The sequence below is a fragment of the Gopherus evgoodei genome, chromosome 2 (genome assembly GCF_007399415.2).
Source record: "Gopherus evgoodei ecotype Sinaloan lineage chromosome 2, rGopEvg1_v1.p, whole genome shotgun sequence".
In the NCBI taxonomy this organism is placed as follows: domain Eukaryota; kingdom Metazoa; phylum Chordata; order Testudines; family Testudinidae; genus Gopherus; species Gopherus evgoodei.
Genome location: NC_044323.1, coordinates 89,354,884 through 89,370,517, shown reverse-complemented (window position 1 = coordinate 89,370,517; position 15,634 = coordinate 89,354,884). Strand labels below are relative to the sequence as shown.

General features: G+C 41.0%; 2 protein-coding genes across 6 annotated transcripts in view; one reads left to right on the top strand and one right to left on the bottom strand.

Moving 5' to 3' along the window:
* NT5C3A (5'-nucleotidase, cytosolic IIIA) overlaps positions 1-11,688 on the top strand; it is a 42,693-nt gene extending 31,005 nt beyond the window's left edge. For all 5 annotated transcript variants that reach the window (XM_030551339.1, XM_030551340.1, XM_030551342.1 and 2 more), the window contains 5 exons: positions 296-381; positions 863-952; positions 4,291-4,453; positions 4,901-5,101; positions 6,061-11,688. In XM_030551339.1, coding sequence (XP_030407199.1) covers positions 296-381; positions 863-952; positions 4,291-4,453; positions 4,901-5,101; positions 6,061-6,162 — 642 coding nt within the window. In that variant the 3' untranslated portion in view covers positions 6,163-11,688. The remainder of the gene's footprint in view (positions 1-295; positions 382-862; positions 953-4,290; positions 4,454-4,900; positions 5,102-6,060) is intronic.
* The window catches only part of FKBP9 (FKBP prolyl isomerase 9), a 40,805-nt gene continuing 36,210 nt past the window's right edge, over positions 11,040-15,634 (bottom strand). Inside the window, exon 10 of the mRNA XM_030551337.1 lies at positions 11,040-13,013. Coding sequence (XP_030407197.1) covers positions 12,831-13,013 — 183 coding nt within the window. The 3' untranslated portion in view covers positions 11,040-12,830. The remainder of the gene's footprint in view (positions 13,014-15,634) is intronic.

The window sequence follows — 15,634 nt, the reverse complement described above, 5'->3', positions numbered from 1 at the left end:
ATTTATATTCCTATCAAAACCAGAAATAATCTAGTTTCAAAAAATGTACAATGTACTTATGTTTTATCTTTGTTATGTATATAAACTAACTTCTTGCACTCCTCGGTACATAAGCATACAAAAATACAATATAAAGCATTTCATATTCCATTACAAACAGCTAATAATGTAAATATAAAAATCACAGATAAATTGAGTTGAATATTTAGATCAAAGCATGGAGGTTGGACATAAGTGATTATTCTAAATGCTTTTTTTATAATTGAAAGATCTTAAGTTCTGGTTTTCTTTTCAGTTATTGCAGCTGAAAGAAACATATTATGCTATTGAAATTGACCCTGATCTTACCATTGAAGAAAAATATCCTTACATAGTTGAATGGTAAGGGTTTATTTTTTTACAGTTTTCACAATGAAGTAAGATTTAACTTTTTTAAAGTCTTTCTAAACTATATGGGCTAAAGTTAACCTATTGCTAATTCAGTTAATTTAATTCACCTCTCTTTGTGGAGTGTTGCACAAACCCAATTTTTGCTATTACTGATGCTGCTCAGTTGTGGCATTCTGAACAATGTAAACGTGTTCCTCCTCAAAATTCAATGATACATTAGTGAACAAATTTACTAATTTTAATTTGAAAAACTAAATATCATTTCCCCATGTTTTGGCTGGATACATATTTAATCATAACTTGGTCATAGGGTATTTTTAGAGTTTCTCGCATTAGTAGATCATCTTAAAAAGCTTACAAAGAATTAAATGTAGAATGCTTCTAGAGGCAAATGAAATTCAAAGACTTAAATGCGAACCTTACAATCCTTAAAGCAATGGAAGTTTGACTTTTTTTCTTTTTTTATTCCTAGGTACAATAAATCACATACTTTACTTGTTGAACAAGGTTTACAGAAGGATAAATTTGCAGAAATCGTGAGGGAATCTGATGTTATGCTCAAGTAAGATTCTTTGAGTGTCAGATCAGTTTAAAGTGTTTCCATGGACTCTACACTATTGCCATTATGCTTACTGCTCATATATCAGGAAACCATTTTTGTTGAAAACTGTAGATACATAATAGTTTCAGAAGAAATTGGATGTGAATATTACATAACTTGTATGTCTATTTTGCATCTGAAAAATACATTAACATGATAGAAAGATGTATTAGAATGAACACTTGAGATATTTTAAACTACGAATATTCTACTGTGTCAGACAACCTCTGACATGATATCTTACATAGCTGTTATTCCTATGAACTTTCTGCCTCTTAGAGATATGTACAGGAAAGGTTGTCAAAAGTACCACAGGGATTTAGGCACTTGACTTTATGCCCTTGAAAATCTCCCTACATTTGTATGTGAAATACTAACAAAAGGTAGCAACAAGACAATTTAGGAATGTCTATATTTTTGAAATAATAGTGGAATATTATTCTGCCCCTAAGAAGAGAGACAAGTTTTAATAACCAGCATCCTTGCCCCTAGTGTGCTTACTGTTTTTTTCCAGTGTTTTTTCTATATTCTGTGCTTTTCTATCAGCATTTCCAAAGAGATTTTTGAGAGAGCTGGCTGTAAGTTTGGAATGTGTGGGTTTGTTGTTTGTTTGTTTGTTTTTTAAATTCAGCCTTAGGATGCAAGAATTTAATTTGTCTGGATTTATTTATTCTTGCTTATGATACTGGATAGTTTTCTTCACAGTTTTTTATTGTTGCATCAGATAAGAAAAAAACACTTTTTTTAACCACAAAGCATTATATTAAGACCCGTCTTTTAAAGGGAAATGCACTGCAGCATCTGTGCACGTGTATAAACGAGTTTCAGCTGCATGAATCTGCATTATCACAAAACACTTTCAGAATTTGGACATAAACTATAACATACTATACTTGGTTGTACGAGCAGGAGCATATAGAATAGAAGCAGGGAAGTGATATACAGCATTAGTTGAACCATTGGTGGAATATTGTGTCCACTTCTGATATCACTTTTAAAAAGATGTTGACAAATTGGAAAGGGTTCAGAAAAGGCTACAGGAATGATTCAAAGGCTGGAAAACCTGTCTTAGGGCATGGCTACACTTGCAGTTGTAGAGGGCTGGCAGTTAAACCAGCCTTCGAAGAGCACAGTAGGGAAAACACTGCTGAGTGTTTACACTCTCAGCTGGAAGCTCACTGGCGTGGCCACATTAGCAGCTCTTGCAGCCAGCTGTCAGAAACGGAGCTTTGAAAGGGCATATCCGCATTCGTACAGCGAGCTCAAAACAGTGACAAGAGTGGCCACTTGACTTAAGGGGATTATGGGACGTTTCTGGAGGTCAGAGTGTGGTAATGCAACACCTCGTTCACACTAGCGCCATGGCGCTCCAGCGGGGGCACAGCAAATGTTATTCCACTTGCCAAGGTGGAGCACCAGCAGTGCTGTAGCCGCAGAGTCAGAGCGCTCTGTGTCTTGCCAGTGTGGATGGGAGTGAGCTAGTGTGCCCAGGGCTCCTTTCTTGCGCTGTAACTCGCAAGTGTAGCCAAGCCCTTACAGAGAGAGCCTAAAGAAGCTCAACCTATTTAGCTTAACAAAGAGAAGGTTAAGAGGTGACTTAATCGTGCATATCTAGAGAGAAGATTTCAGATAGTTAGAGAGCCCTTTGGTCATAACAAGATCCAAAGGTGGAAAGATGAAACTAGATCAATTCAGACTAAAAAAAAGAGTTTGCACCGTATTCCAAGTAAGGGCAATTAACAATGCTGTCAATTAATCGCAGTTGAAGCATGCAATTAATTTAAAATAAATTAATGCATTTATTTCTAATGAGCATTGATCCCACACCAGGGTGCCATGCTCAGGGGGTTCCTCTCCACTCACTACCCTGCTCCAGCCTCTTCTCTTCTCCTCTTCCACCTCCCCATGGATCCGCCTCTGGTCAAACTGCTCTAGACCAGGAGCCTGCCTCTTGTCTCCTGTGCACAGCAGGAGAGGGAGCTGATGTCGAGGTGTCCCCCTCCCCCCACTCACGATCCTGGTCACTACTGAGCTGGGAACAAGGGGAGCCTGTCTGCTGCTGGCTCATGAGCAGGGTGGGCTGGACCACCATGCAGGATGCCACACTTAGGGGGGAGGGCACCTCTTCCCACCGTTGCTTTGCTGTCTGCAGCTGTTGCTTCTTCTACACTCCCCCACCCCTAGCTTGGAGCCACCCCTGGCCAAGCTGCTTGGGACCAGGAGCTTCCTCTCTCCTGTGCATGTGGGGTGGAGGGTGATATTGGGGTGTCCCCATCAGGGCCATCCCTACCTATTCTGGGGCCCTATTCAGCCCCCCCCAAGGGAAGAGGGGCTGTCCCCAGGCCTTCTGGGCAGGGGGGGGTCAGGGCTGGCTTGGAGGACAGTGGGGAACCACTCCCCAGCACCCACTGGCACCACGGCTACGGCAGAATCTGCACTTCCTGCTGCCGGTGAATGCACGTCCAACCATGCTGCAGAGCTCACGGGAGTGGGGGCAGAGCATGAGCGGGAAGAGGTGAGGCTGGGGCAGGGGCGGAGCAGGGGCTGGAGCAGCAGGCAGCTGCGCAGGGCACCAGGAAATTTGGTGCCCCAATTTCCTGGTGCCCTACGCAGCTGTGTACTTTGCGTATGGGTAAGGACGGCCCTGGTCCCCATCCCCTAGTCCGTGTACCTAGTCTCCGCTGAACTGGGGTTGGACTCTGTGCTGCTGCCTCTGGGTTAGGAGTAGGAGCTGCCAGCAGATCTGCTGTCTGAGCAAGTGTTCAGGCTAGTGAGTGCAGTGCTTAAAGAGACAGCATGCTGAACGAACACACACACACACACACTTGCCCTCCAACATCCAAAAATATTTAATTAAATGGTATTCTATTATTAACAGAGCAATTAAAACTGCAATTAATTGACTATATTTTTAATCTCTTGATTTTTTTTTTTAATAATTTGACAGCCATAATAAATTGGAACAATTTACCTAGAGATGTGGTAGATTCTCCATCACCTGAAATCTTTATGTCAAGATTGGCTATCTATCTAAAAGATATTCTCGTTAAATCAGAAGTTACAGCTCAATGCAAGAATTACATTGTGAACTTCTATGATGTGTGTTTTGTAGGAGGTCAGACTAGATTATCATAATGGTCCATTCTGGCCTTAAAAAAAAAACTGTGAAAACATAAATACAGTGAAATGCCTATGGAAAATTCACATTTTTCCCCATGAAGTTCTTTGAAAATTTACCTTTCATGTTTTGGGATTTTTTTTTTCTGTGTTTTATCTTGTATTTACATCCTGTTCTGCAGGGAAGGATATGAGAACTTCTTTGATAAGCTCAATGAACATAATATTCCTGTGTTCATATTTTCTGCTGGGATTGGAGACATTCTAGAGGAAGTCATCCATCAGGCTGGCGTCTACCATTCTAATGTCAAAGTAGTTTCCAATTTCATGGATTTTGATGAGAATGTAAGTCTGAAATACTACATTCCTGGAGCTGAAGGGGGTAGTTAGAGAGAGAAAGTAGGTATTACCCATATAATACAGCATAACACCACACTCTAAATGAGCATGTTAATGCAGAAGATGCAGCCAGTTGCCCTGCCATTTGGAGAAGGTGCACTGTGTCCTAGGCACAAAGCAAATAGAAGATAACATCACCAAGGCGGTTGCTAGCTTACTTGTGGGCTGTTCCTGGGGCAGCACAATGGTATCCTACCTTTTGGCTCATGACAGATCACTGATTTGCAGTCTAGCCGCTTAGCAATGCTTCTGCTCTCTGATCGTAATGAGTCTTGCATAAAACCTAAGAGGATTAAAAGAATAAATATTTGCCCAAGATAAAATGTACAAATGTCACTGAAATTTAATCTGTTCTCATAACATTAGAAATAACTTTTAGCATTTGTTTTATAGGGTGTGTTAAAGGGATTTAAAGGAGAATTGATTCATGTTTATAACAAACATGATGGCGCTTTGAAGAACACAGAGTATTTCAAACAGTTAAAAGACAACAGCAACATCATATTGCTTGGAGATTCACAGGGAGACTTAACTATGGCAGATGGAGTAGCAAATGTTGAACACATTCTTAAGATTGGCTATCTAAATGATAAAGTAAGTAGTTTACATGTTGGTCCATTTGGGCTAGGATATTTCCTTCTAATCATACATACTGTGGATTAGCAAAATAAAAACATTCTATAAATCTTTAAGTACCTATTAAAGTTACCTCTTTAGTATCTTCTACAGTTCAAATGTATTCCAAAGAGTTGACACTCAAAGGGTTTCCTCACTTCTGACCAATGACTTGTTAAAGCACAAGCTTAACTTTCCCCCATCCTTTAGTATTATCTTTACTGGAACTTCTGGAGCAGCTATCTTGCTGGGATATGAAATTCTGGAGCTGGGAAAAGGCTATCAAGTAATCAATCATCTTTATAGGTGGTGATTCTTTCTTTGTTTAAACCCTGTCCCTTCTTCCTTCAGTCCTACATCTGTGTCTTTCCAAAGTTGCAATAGTTTCTTGCTTTTAGTTTCTCCTACTTTGGATGAGACCAAGACTTTGACTGCAAAACTAAAAGACACTTCTAAAATGAAGGTGCATTTCAAGTTGAAATATATACCACATTCATTGGGTGTAAAATACTGCCTGTATTTTCTTCTCATCCACTAATGACACAATAGAAGTCCATTCCCAAATTCCACAGCCTCTTCCTTTCATGGAGCTGAGACAAGTTTCAACCTGGTTTGTTACTCATTGACATCATCATTATGCATGAAGTCTTGAGTAGCCTGCCATAAATGTATACTGGGGGGAAAAAAACGCCATGTATACTTGAATGCCTATTATACATACTTTTAAATAAAGTGGTTTGAATTTTAACTTGCTTTTAGTCTCACTTCCACAAACTATGGAACTCAAACACTCAGTAGCAGTGGATATGCGTATTTCACCTTGATAATTAGAAGGAAAACTGGATATAATTTTATAATGGTGGCTGACTTTTTTCTACATTAAAACCTGTTAACTGGGTGTTCTTTCTTCCTTCCTCCCCCTTCATGCTGATAAATAGGTAGAAGAGCTTCTGGAAAAATACATGGACTCTTATGATATTGTTTTGGTAAAAGATGAATCTTTGGATGTGGCCAATTCCATCCTACAGAAAATCCTGTAAATTGCATCCTCAAGTCACTCTACTTCTCCTAATGGGACAACTGGACAGAAGAGCACATTTGTGCTATCTTAGAGATGTGTTTATTATTCATAGTTTTCTGAACTCTTGTAATTCTTAATTTTAAAATGTTGATCATTTTGGTATCTAAAAGTAATATACAGCGTCCATTGTCAACTGGAAGCTTTACTGTTCTTATGCCACCCCTCACTGTCTCACCTCTGCTCTGTTTTAACAGGTGTGATTAACTTTACTGCTTAGAGGACATTAGTTTGTTCTTTTAATCATGCATATGAGAAGGGTGTTTTAGAAACTGGAGTTATTTTGTAACATTTAAGATGTAAAGATTCTGTGATTAGGTAATGTGCAGCGGTCTGTGTTGCGTTTTGTACAGTCCCGAGTTCTCTCATGCAGACAGCTATTTTCAAGAATCATAGTTGCACTTGAGAGCAGTGGTTATTTTAATGTTTCACAGTACAAGTTTTCATAATTTTTTTTCCCTCCTGGTGAAAATGATACAACATAAAGATATCATGCTTCAGGCAAAATGTTCCTATATATGGACTCTAGTATCACTTTACATCAAATCACTGATTTAAAAAAATTGCTAAAGTTTACTCTTAACTAAATAGCACTGCCTTATCAGTAACAGTTGGAAGTTAAATGTTAGTCACCTGTAAAGTCTATACTTGATTGGCTTTGGGTGTTTTGTGCAGCAACTTTAGAGAATAACTACCAAAAAAATCTCCCATGGAAGGCTGTAAAATACAGTTTGCTCTTTTGGTTACCTTTTAACATTTATTTACCCTTCAGCCGTGCAGTGGGAGAATTACACAGGTAGCTTGCTTTTCTGGTGTAATCAGTACTACACTTGAGTCAAAGAAAACTACTCAGTACTGTGCGGATAATTTTATAAACTAGCACATCAACCCACTTTCAGGGCTTCATTCTTTATACTGCTCTATACATAGTAAACAACATCCCATATTATAACAGTGATTCTAAATACCTCTACAGTGACAAATAGTGTACATCTATACCTTCTTTTATCCTATTAATCATCTCTTGTGAATCTAAGTTTTAGTTTAATTAGTGGTGCCATTACAGTTCATTATGTAAATCCTCCTTTCACAGGATTAACCATGCTGTTCACCTATTGTCAAACTGGCAGCTATGTAAGCCCAGTAACTGTAACACTTCAGTTGCTGCATATATTCAACCCCAACAATAAGTGAGTTGGCAGTCACTGTTTTTCCCCACCCACAAAGTGAAGGTGGTTCTTGAAGTGAGTGGCCATACAGATTCCACTTTTCATGTGCATGTGCCCCATGCACATAGGATTGGATTGTTTTGGCCAGCAGTGTCAGTGAGGCCACTCCTGAGGTGTCCTTGCATCTGTCTGCACCCAGGAGTAAAGCAGATCTAAAGCAGGCTCTGTTCTCTTACCACTGCTGCATCTCTAGGGACTGTTAGTGTTAGTAATGTTAATTAGTTCAGGAGTGAGTTGCAGTCTTTAAATTTGTTTGTGTCAAATAACAATCAGATATTTTGCTTAGAGGCTAGACAAGGACAAGGGATCCAGTGGTAGGATAGAAGCAAAACCTCCAGGGTTAAAAACCTGCTCCTTGTGTAACACTTCAGTGCCTGCTGACAGCTGGGCACTGATATTCCTGAGCAATGTTCAATATGCTCTCTCTAATCAAACAAAAAGCTAGAGCGGCTTGCCTAAAACTTTCTCTTACAAGCCTTCAGACAGCAAAAGGATGTAGGTAGGCCTCAGTTATCACATCACTCTTTCCAGTGCGCCCCAGTGACTCAAAAATCTACCCCAAGCGCACCCATTCTGTCAACCAAGAGATCCTAGATGTTCACTTCAATTCTGGCATTGATGACCCCTGAGAGGTGTACGAAGGAGCACAGCTTCACAGTCAGGTTCAGATGTTGGTTACCCTTGTCATGCCTATGAAATCCAAACACAAGAGTCACCCTGGCTCTGACACAACAGGCAAAGGGTAGCCAATGGCCAGACTTAGATCCTTTTGGTGCCTGTTAAACATGCGTCTCTGGTACCCACTAAACTTATGGACCACCCTTTCTTTTGAATATCTTGTTCACTAGCACAGTCCCTATTGGCACAGCGCACATACAGTGTGGAGCAATTTCTATGGGCCTAGTAGTATAGAGACCTCAGTACTGACTCATTTCCCTACTAGAGTGAACATTAGAGCATCCCAGCATGCCTGAAAGCGTAGCCCCACCATTGGAGGAGGTGTACTCTTTTTCATCCTCCTTGTTGATGTGCAGTATGGACTCATCTCCCCTCCATTGGGATCACACTGAGAAACACAAACTGCTCTCAAAAGGAGAAGGCAAGGATTTTTTGAGAACAGGCCACCTCGTGTCCTCCATTGTGTCCCACCAATCTATATCCACATGCTTATCACCCTTTAATGCTGCTGGTTAAGATATGCAATACCATATCTGCAAGCCAGCAGCTACTGCCCCTCTGCCAGGACTAACTCCCCTTCTCCCAAGAGGCAATATAGATCTTCCCAAGCAGGTCAACTAAAGCAGCCTCAGATACTAGAGACAAAGATCAGACAGACAAGGGAGAACAACTCATCTCACCTGCAATTTCCTCATCCCTGGCTGAGGCAGTGAACCCCTCACCATCTTCTCCAGTCGACTTATTTATTTAAGGGGCTCCAAGATATTAAAATGCATGGCAGAAGCTTGACCTACTTTTGGGAGAGGTACAAGAAACCACAAATTGTTGGATGTTCTGCACCCTTGCAATAAAACACACTTACTGTAAGGTAAGTAACCATTCTTTCCTTGAGTACATGCTAAATGAGGGATTCAAAAATATTTCCATAAGGAGGGCTGCATGTTAATAATAAATTGACACTTTCCTTCTATGATCACTTACTCTTGGGAGAATTCTACAGCAAAAACTAAAAATTCTGCACACTATTTTCAAATTCTGCAAAATACTGCATATTTTATTTGTCAAAATAACACAATATAATCACACCTGCTTCAATTATTTTGGTAATTTATTTCAATATACCTGTCAGCATATGTGTCTGTAATGATACAGAAAACAAAAGATTCAGAAAATGGTTTTTGGCAAATAGATTCCTTACTAGGCATATTAGTACAGTACTTCAATAATTCATTTAAACTACAATACAGACACATGCTTCCCCCTCAGAAGCAATGAAAAGGCTTGGTGGAGTCAGGGGTACCAGAGGAGCTGAGGGAGAGGGAAGTAATTGCTGGGGAGAAGCCTGCATGTGAACCTGAAGAATTGTTGGGTATGGGTAGGAGAAAAATGGAACAGGATTTTTTTGGGGGGGCAGGGGAAGATTGTTGGGGAGCCTCTCCCATGGAGACTCTGGCTGACCCCAGCCTCTCAGGCACATCTGCTCCTGTCCCTATATGTCTCTGCACCCCCCCCCCTCAGTCATCCCCATCTCCATTTGGCCCTGCATCCTCACTCAGCCACCCCCTCTTCTCCCTGCGGCTCTGTACCCCCACTCCCATTTGACCCCCATCCCAGTGTGTCTCCCCCCCCAACAGCCCTACGTGCCCCATGCTGTCCAATTCCCTCCATATCCCTTGCTGCCTCCCCTGGAGTCATGCGCAGGCACTGTGAGGAACACAGCCTCTTCCTCTCCCCAGCTAGCTGCTCCTGACCAGAGGTGGCTGCCTGCTGTTCTGGCAGCACAGCAGTCCCTGGTGAGTGAAAGGCATAACTGTATCATTTCTCCAGCAGAAAGTATATTCTGAGAAAAAAAAATCTGCTGGGGACATGAATTCTGCACGTATGCGTGGTGCAGACTTCCCCTCAGGAGTAATTTCTTAACATTGCTGTGGCACCCACAAATCTCACACATGTATTTTTTGCTTTTTGGGGGAAAAAAATTACTATCTACTTCCATTTTCCTTTTCCAAGTTATTCTGTTGGCTAGAAACAAGAACCAGCATTGTATGACCAGCCAACTGTCCACAGACTACTTATCTCCAGAGCCCTGTCAGGTGCTGAAATGCTTCATTTAAAAAAAAACTGAGCCTATAATTTAAACAGCAATATTTTAAAAATTAGTTTAGTTCTTATAACTTAGATAGCTGCATGGTTTATTTATTCAAGTTTCAGGGGAAGAGTTTATTCATGCTCCAAATTCCTAAACTAAATTTTCATGCAAAACCAGTATTTCCCCTTTTCTCCCCCTTCGGAGGTACATTTAGAATGCTGCTGCTGATTCAGCCTGAATTAGAAAGTTGCATGAACACCTAATTGAGGACACTAAATAAGAGTGGTTATACTGTAAGTGAGTTTAAACTCAGTGAGACATTGCCATGGGGCTGACTATGAATACAACACAAGATTGCTTCTTAGTAGGTGAGGGGCTCAGATCTCCATTTACTATGGTTAAAATGACAACTTGTCTTTTTGATGGAACGGTTACAAAAATCTGGATATCTGTACAAACTCATCTGGTCCTGCTCCCTACTTGGCATCTAGATTTGCAGAGCAGTTTTACCATTCTCATTTAACTGGAATTTTCAAGACCAACTGCAGAGGAAATGTGTAGAATGATTCTTAAAGGTTACTCACCAACTTCTTAAGCTGTGCTCATTGTACATTCAGACTAGCTCCCTGCCTTCCCCTCTTCCTCAGGGTTCTAGCACTGTGCGACTGGATGAGTTGTTTGGGTGTGCAAAATTGTCTCAATTTTCAGTGCCACAAAAAGGGATGCCCAATGGGCCCTGATTCCTTGAAAGTTGCTCTGTAGCTCCTGTGTACCAAAGGCATCTTTTGTGAAACATACAAAACCAGTATATTTGAACTACAGTTACAATTAGCTATCTTTGTATTCTGAAACAGAACAGAGGCGGAAACTCTATGCAACATCAGGAACTAAACCTGCCACAAAAACACTGCTTTGCTGAGATGCTAATGATTCTGAAGGGCCATTTGTATGACATTCCAACTTAATATCTAGGATCTTCTACCAGGCATTAAAGGGCTAAAATTAGTCCATATCTAAGTAGTCAGGATTTCCTTGAAGCAGCATTTTAACTAGGGTCCTAGCACTAAAAGGCAAAACCTCAGACAGACAAAGGTAGTCTGGCTTTCACTGGGCATGGGGACATTTATATATAAACCCCACCCCTATTAATGTAAGTTAGAGGAACTGCGTTTATTTTTCAGTACAAGCAAACTTCACAGCACATTTTGAACAGCCACTGCTAATGGTAAGATGGTATGATTGCTTTAAGAAACTCCATATTAATAAAGGCTTTTGGAAAGTCTGAAGTACAAAACAAATGTTATAGCTAATCAGTTTGAATTATTTTACTTAACTACTCTCAGCCCAAAGAGGTGTTCTCATAAGGGTTTTAGTTCCAATAATGAAACTGTACATAGATTCAGGATAGCAATCTTGCATATGGTGTGTGTATAAGGTACTTGTTCTGATCAAGCGATATTAAGCCCTCCACCCCTCAGCGGGGAAAAAAAAATACAATATAACAAAAGAATTATCAAGCATGTATCAAACCCAACAAGTTCATGGCATTTTCTGTAATGGGAAAAAAATACAAATATTTAATTAAAAATAGCAGTTTTTCAAATGAGTGTGCCAGAAAGGGTAAAACTAGCACCATTCATGTACAGATCAAAGAAAGCATGTGTCTCAATTCAAAGCATAGAATGGAAACATACACCTCCCTTTATATTCTATGACTAGGGAAGTATTTCTATGCTTTGTGTGTCGAGGGAAGTTCATGTACATTTTCCAGAAAACAGAATATTTAATCTAATTTTATTTATTTGATCTGTTCAATTAAAAAAAAAACTTGCTACATTTACAGATCAACTGGGTGACTGGACCTGCTTTAACATACAGTAGACAGGATACAAAATTTAGTATTCATATCTTGACAGTGCCTTAACAGTTCTCTGAGAGTGAAGTGTTCAGTTAAATAAAACCCATCATTACATACGTGGGCACAACTTAAAAGATTCATTTTATTCACAGGTATGTTTAATAATGTATTTGTTTGTAATCTGCAAATCATAGCTCCTACTGGTGTTTCTTAAAAAGGCTTGTTCAGTTATTGAAAAGAATACATGCTTTCTAAAAGGGATACTACCAGCAACTCTCTAATCTGTTAATGCAGCAATTTTGTTATTTTGCAAGTATGCTAGTGGGACACGTTTTTCTGTTTATTTACATACCTGTAGAATAATTAAATACAAAAAGGCTTTTTAAAAGAACTAAAAAAAAATTGTATATTTTGTACTTTTCATCCAACCAAGTGAAGTACATCATTCAATAATAAAATCGTGATTCTAAGCATAAAAATTAACCATATTGTTCACACAACCATGTTTGTCAGTACACTCAATCACTTTATAAATCCCACACTGAGGCCCTTAATGGGTTTTTTTTTGGTAATTAACTACTCATTCTAGCTGAAAACCTTCTCTTGTGTAATAACCCACTCCACATACACCACCATATATACAACTCTTCATGTGTGCAAACACCTTTCCCAAATACCATCCCTTCAAACACACACATACAGTACTTTAAACTTCCAGTACACACACAGTGACAGTACTGTGTCACACTGACACACTGTTCTTTTTTTGTTTTGTTTTACAGTTCATCATGTCCCTCTGTGGTCTCTTGGTCTTTCAGTTTGAATTCTTCAGCTGTAATCTTGCCATCTCCATTTCGGTCCTGATTTGTGAACATATTTTTAACAATCTTTGCAGAGTCAAAGCCAGGAGCTAGTTTTCCTTTGCCAGAATCAACCTGAGCTTGAATGTATTCTGAAAACTAGAGAGAGAAAAAAAACAGTTCACAATAGAATAATTAAAATCACAGACTAAATGGTTATTTTAGAAAGACCAACTATTAGTTCCCTACTGCTGAATACTAACTACCAGGGTCCTAACCACTAGAGGGGTGGGAGAACATATATGTTATTACCCCTAGATCTTACAATCTAAAATTGGACAGATCAGACATGAGGTAAAATCTTAGTACACTGAAGTCAACAGAAGTTTGGTTGTTTACTTCAGTCACTCACTCACTCACGCCCATCACCCCAATCGGGGTATGGGCCGCCAACCACAGATCTCCAGAGTCCTCTATCCTGGGCCATTCGCTCTAGCTGGTTCCAGGTATAGCCCATTTTTTTGCTATCAGCCTGAAGGTCACGTCGCCAGGTGTTTCTTGGACGGCCTCTTTTCCGCTTGCCTTGGGGGTTCCACAGCAGTGCCTGTCTGGTGATGTTAGTTGGCTGCTTACGTAGTGTCTGTCCTATCCAACCCCACCTTCTCCTTCCGATTTCTTCCCCTGCTGGGAGTTGACAGGTCCTCTCCAAGAGGTGGATGTTACTGATGGTGTCTGGCCAGCGGATCTGGAGAATCCTTCTGAGGCAGCTATTAATGAAGGTCTGGATCTTCCTGATGGTTGTTTTGGTTGTCCTCCAGGTTTCAGCTCCATACAGTAGGACTGATTTCACATTGGAGTTGAACAGTCGAATTTTTATTGCTAAAGACAGCTCTCTGGAGCTCCAGATGTTCTTGAGCTGTAAGAAGGCTGCTCTTGCCTTACCAATCCTTACTTTCATGTCTGCGTCTGTGCCACCCTGCTGGTCGATGATGCTACCTAGGTAGGTGAAGGACTGCACTTCTTCCAGGGGGCTTCCATTCAGTGTGACTGGGTCATTGCTAGTGGAGTTAATCCTAAGGATCTTGGTCTTATCCTTGTGGATGTTGAGGCCAACCTGTGATGACGTGGCTGCCACTACGTTGAACTTCTCTTGTATCTGCTGTTTACTGTGCGAAAGGAGCGTAAGGTCGTCAGCAAAGTCCAGGTCATCAAGCTGGGTCCACAACGTCCACTGGATTCCGTTCCTACGCTCGTACGTGGATGTCTTCATAATCCAATCGATGACAAGGAGAAAGAAGTTGTGACAACAAGCATCCTTGCCTGACTCCAGTTTGCACCTGGAAGCTGTTAGTAAGCTGCCCTCCATGGATCACTCTACAGTGTATACCGTCATATGAGTTCTTGATCAGGTTGACCACCTTTGCTGGGATGCCATAATGCCGAAGGAGCTTCCAGAGGGTCTCTCGATCCACGCTATCGAACGCTTTCTTATAGTCAACAAAGTTGATGTACAACGAGGAGTTCCACTCCATAGACTGCTCGACTATGATGCGAAGCATTGCTATCTGGTCCGTGCATGATCTATTCTGCCGGAAACCTGCCTGTTCATCGACAGCATCCTTCTATCTCTCTAAGAGGACTCGGTTGAAGACCTTCCCTGGCACCGACAGGGGTGTGATTCCTCTATAATTGGCACAGTTGCTAAGATCTCCTTTCTTGGGGATTTTGATGAGATATCCTTCTTTCCAGTCTACCGGAATAACTTCTTCCCATATCTTCTCAAAGAGGGGGTACAGCATTTCCACTGAAGTATCCAGGTCTGCTTTCAGGGCCTCTGCTGGGATGTAATCAGGTCCAGCCACCTTCCTATTCGTCATCATGGTGATGGCTTTTCTGATCTCATCTCTGGTTGGTTTATCGCAATTAATTGGGAGGTCCTCGTTGGCTAGGTTGATATCTGGTGGATTTGGTGGTGCTGGTCTGTTCAGGAGTTCTTCAAAGTGCTCCGCCCATCTGTTCATCTGTTGTTCTATTCCTGTTATAGACTTTCCCTGCTTGTCTTTAACGGGACGTTCTGGCTTGCTGAACTTTCCAGACAGTCGCTTGGTAGTATCATACAGCTGTTTCATATTACCGCTGTATGCTGCCTGCTCCGCTTCTGCTGCCAGTTCATCCACATACTCTCTCTTGTCCTTCCTGATATTCCTCTTCACTGCTCTATGGGCTTCAGCATACTCTTTTTGAGCTTTGGCCTTTGCTGCTCTAGTCTGCTGTTATTGACTGCTGCCTTCTTCTTCTTTCTGTCTTCTATCTTGATCAAGGTCTCTGCTGTGATCCACTCTTTCTGCTGGTGTTTCTTAATTCCAAGCACTTCCTGGCATACTGACCTAAGTGTCTCTCTCACTTTCTGCCATCTGTTTAGTACACTGTCTTCCTCTTCCTCAGACTGATCCTGTAATACTGAAAACTTATTCTTCAGCGTCATTCCAAAATCTTCCTTGGTCTTATGGTCCTTCAGAAGGCTGACGTTGCACTTCACTCTTCTGTCTGACGTGTCTATCCAGTTCTTTTTCAGCTTCAGCTTCAATCTGGCCACCACTAAGTGATGGTCAGACGCCGCGTCTGCTCCTCTTCTAACTCTAACGTCCGGCAAGGATCTTCTGAACTTCTTGCTATTGCAGACATGATCGATCTGATTTTCTGTCATGCCTGCTGGTGATACCCAGGTACTCTTGTGGATCCGCTTGTGACGAAAGATGCTACCTCCTATGACCAGGTTG